Source organism: Rhinolophus hipposideros, assembly GCF_964194185.1.
Source record: "Rhinolophus hipposideros genome assembly, chromosome: 20".
NCBI classification, from domain to species: Eukaryota; Metazoa; Chordata; class Mammalia; order Chiroptera; family Rhinolophidae; genus Rhinolophus; species Rhinolophus hipposideros.
Genome location: NC_138066.1, coordinates 21,792,272 through 21,804,049, shown reverse-complemented (window position 1 = coordinate 21,804,049; position 11,778 = coordinate 21,792,272). Strand labels below are relative to the sequence as shown.

The 11,778-nt window shown below is 55.4% G+C and overlaps 1 protein-coding gene across 1 annotated transcript; it reads left to right on the top strand.

Annotated features, from left to right (window-relative positions):
- The first annotated feature begins 3,286 nt into the window (after positions 1–3,286).
- Positions 3,287–11,657, top strand: GAS2L2 (growth arrest specific 2 like 2). Its single transcript, XM_081027044.1, has 6 exons — positions 3,287–4,077; positions 5,915–6,156; positions 7,007–7,114; positions 8,222–8,318; positions 8,940–9,192; positions 9,752–11,657. The coding sequence occupies exons 1-6, from the start codon at positions 3,693–3,695 to the stop codon at positions 11,304–11,306; spliced, it is 2,640 nt and encodes an 879-aa protein (XP_080883170.1). The 5' UTR covers positions 3,287–3,692; the 3' UTR covers positions 11,307–11,657.
- Positions 11,658–11,778: the final 121 nt, after the last annotated feature.

The window sequence follows — 11,778 nt, the reverse complement described above, 5'->3', positions numbered from 1 at the left end:
ATGGATGTCAGCCACCACTGAGCCCCTCTTGCTGATCTTTGTTTGGGGCACAAACCACAAATCCACGCAGTACTCCCTGCAGGCAGGACTTTCCCGGACTGACATGGAAAGTAACCTGCCTGACGGTGTCCACCCTCACCAGCAAACACTGGCCCAGCACTATGTGCCTTGCCGTCGCTGGGCCTGGGGAGCTCGCCTTGTAATGAAAACAAGACGGGGGGGGGGGCAGGGAAAGCACAACTGGGATTTGCGCTGGGCAGGTCACGAAAAATTGCTATTGGTCCCTGCCCAACCTAAAGAGGTTGGAGACAATGAGGAATGATAATAAAAGGAGCATTCTAGCCCACGTGTATTAAGCTGCAACTGCATGCAATCGTTATCCAGAACTCTTCATACATTGTGTCCCTTCATCTCAGGTAGGTGATAAAGTAGGTCACAGAGGGGCCTCTGAATTTCATCCAAGACTTCTGGAAACCTTTCAAGAAAAGTTGCTTGAAAGATTCTGCCAGTCTTTGGTGTTGCTAAAGGTGGAGAACCCAGGTCCACTGTACTTTTATTTAGGAAAACACATTAAGGAGCCTTCCAGTTGTGAAAGGCCAGACCTAGTGCACAGCCAGAAAGGCGTGCCAGGAACTTTTCAGGAGGAGGGGAATTGGATGGAGACTTTGGGAGTTGGGCTATGGAGTTTGAACTTTGGTAACATATGAAGGTCACAGAGGGATTTAGCAAAGGGTCCAATGCTAAACTCATGTCTTTGGATTCCACTGCTGTGTCTATTTCATCCCCATTCTACAGTGCTCACTAAACACCAAGGGCCACAGCCCTGCAGCGTGGAAGCCTCTGAACGCTTTGATGCAGGGACATGCTCAGAGCTGTGTTTTAGGATGTTCCTTCTGACAAAGGGAGTTATTCCGTGGTCAAGGCCAGAGGAGACGAAGGTCCACACAGCAGGCAGTAGAGATGACGGAGCAGACATCAAGAATATTCAGGAAAGAAAAAGGAGAGCGCTTGTACATGGATGGGTAATGGAAAAAAAGCTGGACTCCTACTCCGGGGTTACCATGGTGATGGGCTGGTTGGTCCACACTGCAGTACAGACCCTGTCCTCTGGCCCCGCTCTGCATCCAGCCTCACTCACCGAGCTTATCCATTTTTCCCAAGGCTGTGCTGCCCTCTTCCCCTGATCAGAGCCTAGGACGAGAGGGAGTAGCCAGAACCCACAGAACTTGTTTTAGTCTCTGGGGCCTCTGTTGGATCACAAGGGATGGGCTAGAACCTTACCTGCCTACAGGGTTCCAAGCAGGAATAGCTACCTTTTCTAGAGCCTCCCAAAGCACTCAAAACCCGGGTGTCTCCTATAGTCCCTTGTGGGGAGGCATTCAGGGGCAGTAGAGTGTGGCTTTGGCCCCCAATAGATGGGGTTCAAATCCCAGCTCTACCACATAAATAGAAAAGGTATCTGACCTTCAGCATGTTATCTCTCTGACTCTCAGTCTCCTCATCGGTAAATCAGACATAATGGTACAGTATCACTTTACCTGGCCCACATAAAGCACTTAAAGCATTCTGTTTATTTGTATCATTATTTTTTTCTCCTCTCCTTTATATTCTATCCCTATCCTTCCACAGCTCCCCTCTCTCCACTCCACCCACTTCCAGCTCATTGCCTTAGCTCAGGGGAAGCCCAGCTGCCATGTCATGTAGCCAATCAACCCTTTGGAGAGGATCATATAAGTGAGGAACCAAGGCCTAATGCCCACTTCAGTTTTCTTGTTCCCTCATCCATAAAATGGGTACAGTAATCATAGTCTTGATGCCTTTAGAAGGTAATAGAAAGAAAATTCCTTTCTAACGGTAAAGAAAAGCTGCATGGTCTGACCCCTCTCTGCCTCATATCCCACCTCTCTGCTATTCCTGAACTATGCCAGGCACGCACCTACGTGGAGCTTTTGCACTGGCTGTTCCCTCTATCCGGGAGCCTTTCCCCCAGATACCTGCAGGTCTTGCTTCCTTACTTCTGTCAGGTCTCCGCTCAGATATCACCAGATCAGTGAGGCCATTGTCGCACGGGGTGGCCTGCGGGGTCTCTGCTCCCGCTCCCCACATAAGAACGGAGGACATGGTGAGGCCAAAAAGGAACACCCACGGAGCCATAGGTAGGGGAGTCATACCACTGTAGTCTCCCTGGAGGCTGGGCTGGAGACACAGGAAGCAGGAGCCACACTGTTTGCAACCCTCACTGTACCACTTGCAGGCTCAGCCACCATCTTCTTGCTAGCCCCCATTTTCTGCTAGCGTAGCCACAGCAGTTATATGTGGCCAATGGCTCACTGGGTACAGCTGACGGCCAACTAGCCACAGCTGATGGCCATCCAATCACAGTTGATGGCCATTTACTACCTGAGCCAGCACCTTTCATGTGAGGCCGAGAGCCTGGAAACGGCACTCCTGGCTCTGTCCCCACACCTTTCCTGACCCCTTTATATAAAATTTCACACAAGCCCATCTCCTTTAGTTTTCTCCCTGGTGTTTATCACCATCTGACTTACTATAGATTTGTTTGTTATCTGTCATCCAGCAGCCACTGACATGTGAGCAGCACCCATGAGGTCAGGGGCTCATTTATAGCTCCGTCCTTGGGTCTGTAATAAGTGCCTGGCACACAGTAGGTACTCAAGAAATGTTTGTTGAATGAATGCATTGCTGTGGCCATGGTGTGAGGTACTGTGATGGACAGCCCACTCTAGAGGAATCATGTAGTTAGATTTGGGGACAGGGCAGGTTCTCCAAGAAAGTAGGAATCATGGTGCCTAGACAGGGCTGCTGGGAGAATCACTGAGAGGTAGGACCCACCTAGTCCTGAGCATGTGTGTGTCCTGACAGTCTGATATTTTTCCATATACATTATTCCATTATTCCCTATAACACCCCGAGAGGTAGATATTATTATTCCCATTTTACAGTTGAGGAAACTAAGGCACAGACAGGCTAGGTAGCCTATAAAGGTCACAGAGGGATTTAGCAAAAGGTCCAGAGCTAAACTCATGTGTTTGGACTCTATCGCTGTGTCTATTTCATCCCCATCCTACAGTGTTCACTTAACACCAAGTGCCAAAGCACCCCCTGACCCTGCTTCCCCCCCCCCCAGATCCCCAGAAACCCCACCCTGCTCAACCCCAGCCTCTCCTCCCTGGTGCACTGGCTCCAGGGCAGACTGCAGGGCAATGCTTGCCTGCCACGAAGGGTTAACAAGGAGTGTTTGTAGCAGCCGCTGTCTCCAAGGAGAGAGGAAAGCAGAGTAGAAAGGCCCACAGCTATACCAGGCTCCACTGCCAGCGGTGGGGGGTGGGAGGCATCTAGCCTGGCCTGTCCAGTCCTGGGGTGGGGGGAATGCCCTCACCTCCATCCCTCCTGGAAGGTGGAGAACTCTGAGCAGATTGGGCAGTGGGAAAGTAAGGTTGCTGCAGGGCCACCAAGTAGGGAAAGTTCTGGCGGGGGACTGAGGAATGTGTGTGGGGGGGGCAGGTACCGGGCGGGTCTGGTGGCAGTAGCTGAAGCCAGCAGCGGCAAGTAGCAGAGCCGGAAGTCCTGGCCCTGAGAGGATAGAAGGGGAACCCTGAAGTCAGAGAGAACCAACCAAGACGCAGCAGCTGGAAAGAGCAGGTGCCCACCTCCTCCCCTGTTGTGGAGCCATGTCCCAGCCTGAGGGACGTGGGAGGAGGCCTGGGACCCCACGGCCTCCTGTGCGCAGCATCCGGCCCTTTAAATCCAGCCAGCAGTACCTGGAAGCCATGAAAGAAGACCTGGCCGAGTGGCTTCGGGATCTCTATGGTCTGGACATCGATGCAGCCAACTTCCTACAGGTGCTGGAGACCGGCGCGGTGCTGTGCCAGCATGCCAATGCCATTACCGCGGCGGCTCTGGCCTTCCTCGCTGAGGCGCCTGCCAGAGCCCAAAGGATTCCCATGCCTCGGGCTGGGGTTTCTTGCAACGGGGCCGCCCATCCGGGCACATTCCAGGCCCGGGACAACGTGTCCAACTTCATCCAGTGGTGTCGCAAGGAGATGGGCATCCAAGGTACCCTCTCTGGACCCCTAAGCCCCTTACCTTGCCAAGCATCCACCTCCTCTCCGAGGACCAGGGTGCACTGGGGATCAAAAGCCGGGACCCACCTTCCAGATTTGCCTTGGGCCAGCTCATCCCTTTTCATGCCTCAGTTTCCCCGTCTCATAGTAAACCCTCAAAAAATAAGTGTGTTGATTGAATGATTCATTCATTCAACAAACACATATTGAGTACCTATCTACTTTGTGTCAAGCACCATGCTGGCTACTAAGGACCCAGGGCACTGAGACCCAGTGTCCAAGGGGTTCAGGGTCTAGGAAGGGAGATGAATGAGTCGATACCTAAACTACGGCCCAAGTGATAAAAGCTTAAAGGAGAGTGTGGGGACAGAGCCCCAGAGAGCAGTTTCCAGGCTCTCGGCCTCATGTGGAAAGGTGCTGGCTCAGGTAGTAGATGGCCATCAGCTGTGACTAGTTGGCCGTCAGCTGTAACCAGTGAGCCATTAGCCACATATAACTGCTGCGGCTAAGCTAGCAAAGTGTGGTAGTGTGGTGGTGTAGTGGCCTGACGTGGTGGAGTGTGGATTGCAGATTGCGGAGAGCTGGATTGCAGCTAGTAAGTGGGTTGGCTGGCAGAGACAAGTGGATGGCAGGTTGCGGATCATGTGGCTCCTGCCTCCTGTGTCTCCAACCCAGCCGCCAGTGAGAATATAGTGGTATGACTCCCCTATCTATGGCTCAGTGGGTGTTCCTTTTTGGCCTCACCGTGTCCTGTGTTCTTATGTGGGAAGTGGGACTAGAGACCCCGCATGCCTCCCCGCATGACAGAGAGGTGTGTGTGCTGGGGAGCCAAGGGAGGAAACAGCGACCTAATAAAGTGTGGGGGGGATGGAGAGACCACATAGAAGAAGGAGGTGTGAGCTGAGTCTTGTGGAATAAAGAGAAGTTTGGGGAAAAGGGAATTCTAGGCAGGGACACAGCTGGGACTAAGGCACAGAAAAAGCACTGTGTTTGGATGACGGAGCTGGTGAGGGCACAGGGTGAGGGTGGGCAGGGCGAGGACAGGTAGGAGGCACTGGACATTTGGGAGTGGCCAGTCATGCTGGGACTTGTGACTCATCTCCTTGGCCTTGGACCCAGCAGCAGGATAAAGCAGGATGTTGCAATATCCTACATGCCAAAGGCAGTGGGGGTGAGGCTGAGGAAAGGGTCAGGCTGAGCTACTGGCTGGTGGCAAGGCAACCCCGGGCAGGACGGAGGATGGATCAGAGCACGTGTGGGACTTTGCACACAGTAACCACTACCCTCTCAACAACCCCATGAAACAGACTCCATCCCCATTTTACAGAAGAGGAAACTGAGGCTCGAGGTCACAGCTGGTGGGTCAGTTAGGGTTCCAATGCTAGCAGTCGGGCTCCAGAGCCTGCCTGATTATAGTTGAGCTGGGGGTTGAGTTCGAGGTGCCTAGTGGAAACTGGAGGTGAAAGAAGTGGTCTGGAAGCAGAACAAACTGCTTCTTGCTCTGGGCACCCATCCTGGCAACTGAGTGGGGAGAAAGTCAAGATAGAGTTAACCCTTCCCTCGCTGAGGCCCACAAGAAGGCCCCAGGTTCTTTTGCTTGGCTGTCACCTCTTCCCACCCCAATGACCTCTCCTGTTAGATGGGCCTCTTGTCTGCACTCAGAGCCTGAGCGACTTGGTCCAGACCCTTCCTAGGGGCTGGCGTGACTCGGGGTCCTCAGACCCAGACCACCCCCCATGCCTGCCACTGCAGTCCAAGAATGGCCCCCATGACTTTCGCACCCGCTCAGGCTGCCTGCCCCTCTTTCTCCCCCAACCCCCCATGGCCAGAGGTGCTGATGTTTGAGACGGAGGACTTGGTGCTGCGCAAGAACGTGAAGAACGTGGTGCTGTGTTTACTGGAGCTGGGCCGCCGGGCCTGGCGCTTTGGAGTGGCGGCGCCCACCCTGGTGCAGCTGGAGGAGGAGATCGAGCAGGAGCTACGGCAGGAGCTGGCCCTGCCCCCGCCCGACTCCCCGCTGCCCACGCCGCCCACCCGCAGGCTCTGCCACTTCGGCAACTTGGACCAGATGGTGAGGAGCTTGGACACACCTGTAAGAGCCAGCCTCCCTTTGCCCCGCCCCCTCTGCGCCTCCCGCTTCTTGAGCTCCAATCCCCTCCTGGACAATAATCCACTGTGTGACTTTATGTAAATCATGTCCCACTCTGAGCCTCAGCCCTAATCACATAGAGCAGTAGCTAAGCCTCTTATTTCATTTATTATTATTATTATGAACCCAGCACTCTACACCTCTCTCCTTTAACCCCTGGTGGGACACTTTTTAAGTACACAGACTCTAGCACCATCTCTGACATCTCAGACCAAGTCTCTGAGCGCCATGGCTTCGCAGCTGTGTGACTTGAGTCAAGTTGTTTAACCTCTCTGTGCCTCAGTTCCCTTATCTGTAGCATGGGGATCGTAACAGCACCTACCTTCTATGACTGACGTGAGTACTAAATATTAAAGAGCAACTGAAGTGCTCAGGAAGTGCTGGCACAGAGGGGGCTTGTCATAGGAGTTAGCTCTTACTTCGATTTACCCCCTTCCTACCACCGAGTCATCGGGCTCAGGGAGGTTTCTTAACTTGCCCAAGGCCTACGATGCAGTGGAGGCAGGACTCTGAGCCAAGCCTGTCAGATACCAAGGGCCGCCTTTTTCACCATTACACTCCCCCACCTGCGCCAGCGGACCCATGAGGGCAGTGAGGCACAGGTGACCACTCACAGTCTTGTGCTCACTGGCATTCAAAGTCTCTACTCATTTCTCGGCCCCCAGCCCTGACCTCAGCAGAAGTCTCAGGCTGGCTCTGGGGGCAGCGTGGGGTGGGGGGAGCTGGGCACCTGTGCAGAGGGAGGGCTGTACCCACTGCCCACTGTCCGCAGGTTCAGAGCCTCGTGAGCCACTGCACGTGCCCCGTTCAGTTCTCCATGGTCAAGGTGTCTGAGGGGAAGTACCGCGTAGGGGACTCCGACACCCTTATCTTTATCCGGGTAAGTCCAAGGAGGAGGCTGGAGAGGCCCTCAGAGTCAGCAGAATAGGGTTTCCTTCCGTGGGAACCTGCCCAGGCCTGAGGCAAGGACAGGCTGTCACCATTCACCCCAACTTATCAGGCCTTGGGACTTGCTTTCTCTCCCTTGGAGAATTCCGGAAAACTCCTGACAAAGTTGGCGAGCCTATCCCTTCCTCCCATAAGGGCAGCCAGAACGACCACCCCCTCCCCCTTAGCCTAGTCCAGAGGCGTCTGCAGGAAGAAGTAGGCTACAAAGGGTACTCCCAATTTCCACCCACACGCTTGGTCAGAGCAAGGGGCCTGAGAGCCCAAGTGTGTATTTGGTGCCTGGCCCAGTCACACAGACCCCATAGTTCCCCCCCCACATGCCTGGCTTGGAACATTCTGCAGCTTGAGCAGTAATACATGTCTGACATGTGCCTCCCACTACCTTCTCCCCACTCCCTCCTACCTGGCTGTTCTTCACTGGAAACCGGTACCTGGGGGTGTGGCCAGCAGCTCAGGGCCATGGCCAAGCCCTTTCCTTGGGCATAGGCCACACCTGGGGGCAGCGCCAACTCCCTGAGCCCTCACCGAGACCCTAAGCTGACAGCCCTGACAAGTAGGCTGGGGCAAGGAATTGTGGCCCCACTTTTCAACAGAAGAAACGGAAACCTGGAGAGACTGTGTGACCCAGAGTGCAGTGCAGCTGAGATCCCCTCGGATTCTTTGACACAGGCTACAGAGCAAAGCCAGGGCCCCATTTCTGATACAAGCATTTGCAGGGGCAAACCCCTTCACAGCAAGGGGAGAGAAGAGAGGGCTCTGGGGCCGGACTACACAATGCTTGTGAGATCCCTTGTCTCCTTGTGGGGCAGCTTTCTGGTTGTCAGCCTGGCCTCCACCCTTGACAACGTGTTATCCGATGCCAGTCACGGATGTCACTCAAACTGCAAAATATGCACACTCTCAACTACACATGTGTGCGAGAGAGTGTTTGCATGTACATGTGAACATGCGTGGGGGTGCATGCTAGAAGCCTGCAGGCTGGTCCAGGAAGCGTGGAGGCTCTCTACCCTTCCCTCAACCTTCCCCTTGCCCACTGCAGGTCCTCCGGAACCACGTGATGGTGCGTGTGGGGGGTGGCTGGGACACACTCGGCCATTATCTGGACAAACACGACCCATGCCGGTGCACATCCCTCTGTGAGTCCCTTGAGAGTCCCCTCTCTGTGTTCTGGGTCGGGAGGCCGGAAGTGGATGGTAGGTCTCATCTCCAGGGGAAAGAGGTGTGCGGGGCTGCGGCGGGGATGGAGGAATGAAGCTACTCTAGAAGGGACAGGTGTGCTGCTCCATCAGCCCTAGAAGGAAAGCTAGCAGCCATGGTGCAATACCAGTTATAGCCACAAGATGACGCCAGACACACAGAGAATCAGCATTTGGTCGGGGGGCCTCTTGGCAAGGCTCAGGTCTGGCTCTGCTGTCCACGTGGTGGCACCAAAGCATAACTTGGAGGGGTCTTCAATCCTCCGATCATCTCCATCAGCACCTCAGGACCCCCCAAATAAGCATGCAATCTAAGTAAACGATGTGGATTTGCAAGACAAACTCAGCTTTAAACTAGTTCCCCCCACCCTACCCCAGGCCTCCGACCAGATTTCATCCCTTACCCTTAAGTAAGGTAATTCTGGCACTGTCGCTGTCACTGTCATTGTAGATCCCACTGTGTCTAATATGGGATGTGGAGCATAGGACAGCTGGGGAAGAGGAACATCAGCAAGAATTTAACCCTTTCCTTCTCTCCTCTCTGGGGGGCTGTTTGGGTAGCACACAAGCCAGGCAGCTTCCTGAAGCTCCCAGTTCCACCGGTGCAGCACGAAGTGAGGGTGCAGGACGAGCCCTGGCAGCCACAGCCTACGATGACGATCAGCCGTTCCCAGAACCCACTACCCCCTGTGGACTGGAAGACATATACTTCTTCAGGCCGAAAGCTGAGGCCCTCTGCCTCGTCGTCCCCCACACCCCGCAGGGAATGGGGAGCTGGAGCAGGGGTCCTCAGAGAGACAGCACCGTTCCTGAGGTACGGGGAGGGATAGGGCAGGGCCTCTTTCTCTTTTGGAGTCCACATTCTCCGAGGCCACCTCATCCCAAGATAAAGAGAGCAGGTTCCTCGGCAGTGGCCCTACCCCAACAAGACCTCAGGTGTTCAGAACCAAAAAAGCACCCAGTACCTTTGGGACCATCGAATTACTTCATATGCCCTCCCATTTCACAGATGAGGAAGCTGAGGATCATAAAGGGAACAGACGTACTCAAGGTCCTTCTGCCATTTCATGGTAGGACAGACACTAACACCCCTCTGCCACCCAAGACTGGTGACCTGTAGTTGCAGGATTTGAAGTAACCCTGGGCCCATACCAGGTGTCTTTCTATGTGCTCCACAGGGAATGCGGGAGAATAGACTTAAACAGTATCTGTCATAAGGAAGACTCTTGGGCAGACACAGAGGGAGAGGCAGCATGTTTCCTTCAACATGAAGTCTGGCCCTCCTGGAGTTCTGGCTGGGGAAAGGCTATCCCTTCCCAGGACCAGGGGACTGGGTTAGATGACCCCGCCAGCCTTATGATTCTCCCTTTCAGGTGCCAGGAGAGGCCACCTGCCCCGTCTCGGAGGCACCTGCCAGCTGGGGACAGCTCACCCATTCCCCAGTCCTCACCTACCCACAGGGCCCGAGACCCATGGTGCACCTCCTCAGGGAAGAGGGAGGACAGATACTCCCCTGAACTCCCCAGGGGAAGGACGCCTACATCTTGGGTTCACGAAGAGCCAGACAACTGGGGGACCCATGCCAGGGCCCCAACTCCCCAGAGACTCTGGGCCTCTGAGGCCACGAGCAAAGGGACACCAGCAAGAGGACCATCTCCCCCGCCTCGCTACTCCAGCTTAGCCCAGCGCAGGGGCCCCAGGCAGCCACCCTGGGGTGAAGTCGAGGGCGCTTCCTCTCAGTTCAGGGAACGGGCATCAGTTCGTTCTCCATCCCCTGTTAAAGGACCCACCAAGATCCCTGTCCGGCTGCCTGCTGCCCACCCCCCAACTCCAGGAAGAAGTTTTCCAGGCACTGCAAGTGGAGGTCCCACAGCAGAATTAGGGAGAAGCTTCATCCCACTAAGGGCTACCTCTGGAGTCCTGGCTGGGTCCGGACATGGGGACTGCTCTGTGGAAGGGAGGCAAGGGGACCAGAAGCTGGACATCCGGGTGACAGCAGACACTGGAGAGTCCTGGGCCCTGGGCCCACAGAACCACGGGGGGAGGTACACTCCCCTGCCCCTGGATGGGACCAAGGAGCAAGCCATCTACCATAGCCTTGAGGAGGAGCTTTTGGCCAACATGAAGCTGCTAGAGGTGGGGGCTGCCTGTCCCCAGGGCCCGGGGTCTGGGGTCATCCCTCGCAGTGGAGTCTACGTCCCCAGCCTGGGTGGGCGGTGGCCTGAGCCTGGAGGTCCTTATGAGAGAGTCATCCAAGAACTGGCTCAGGGGCCCCCACCCCTCATTAAAGTGGACCTGGGAGCCTGGAAGACAGCCCCTACAGGCTCCCCTAAGCTGGCTGTTACCACAGGCCCAGGAAGCCCAAAAGGGAAACCTGGGGCCAGAGAGAGTGTGTCAAGGACAAAGGCAAGCTTGAGTGCCAAAGGCACCAGGATGAGGAAGGTCCCAGCTCAAGGAGGGCAGGACTGCTCAGTCTGTACTGTGTCTGCCAGCCCGGAGGACCCCACACCGTCGCCCTCCATCCTCGATTCTGACAAAGCCAAGGCATGTCTGGGCAAGGGCAAGAGAACGCTCCGGAAGCCCCAGAGAGTGCCGTCCATCTACAAGCTGAAACTGAGGCCCAGAATCCGGCCCCGGAGAGACCACAGGCCTGAGAAGCGGCCTTCACGAATTCCCAAGCCCCTGGCCTACCTCCGCCTGCGTCCAGCCAGGGTGCCCCCTAGCGGCAGGCTGAGAGCAGCAGCGCTGGGTAGCAAGGGAGGGGAGGCAGCTCTGGTGGATGGAGGCTGGGCTGGGGAAAAGGAGGAAGGAAAGGAAAGGACACAGCCAGCCGCCGCACTGGAGAGCAGCTCCCAGCCTTTGGGGGACCTGGGAACTCAGCAGCTTGATCAAGTTCCACTCCTACCTGAAGAGGAGTCCTGGGTCTGAGGAGGGGCTTCTCATCCTGGAGCTTGTGGGTGTGGGGAGGGGGAAGTGAAAAGAATGCCCATGTATCCGCTGGACTCCCAGATGCAGAACAGAAGGAAAGGTCCCTCTCCTCAACACAGGGCCTTGGGCAGGCAGGGTCAGAAGACAGATAACAGACTCAACTTGCATGGTTGAGCAAAAGGAAAACCCATTACTCCCACTCCAACTCCAGAGTTAGGCTAGGGGCAGTGGGGCCACCCTATATCTTATCGCCCTCCCCCAGAACAGCTCACCAAACTCCTGTCCTCTGGCCCTCTGGCTATGCCCACCGTGTCCACAACTGGTATAAGTCATTAAACACGTGTGAGTCTGACCTGGAGTCCGCAGCTCTTGAGTCTTGCTCTCTGACACTGTGCTGGTGCAGGAAGGTGCAGCCTCAAACGTTCTCCCACGCGAGGGGTAGAGGATATAGGGAGGGAGATGGGGTAAAAAT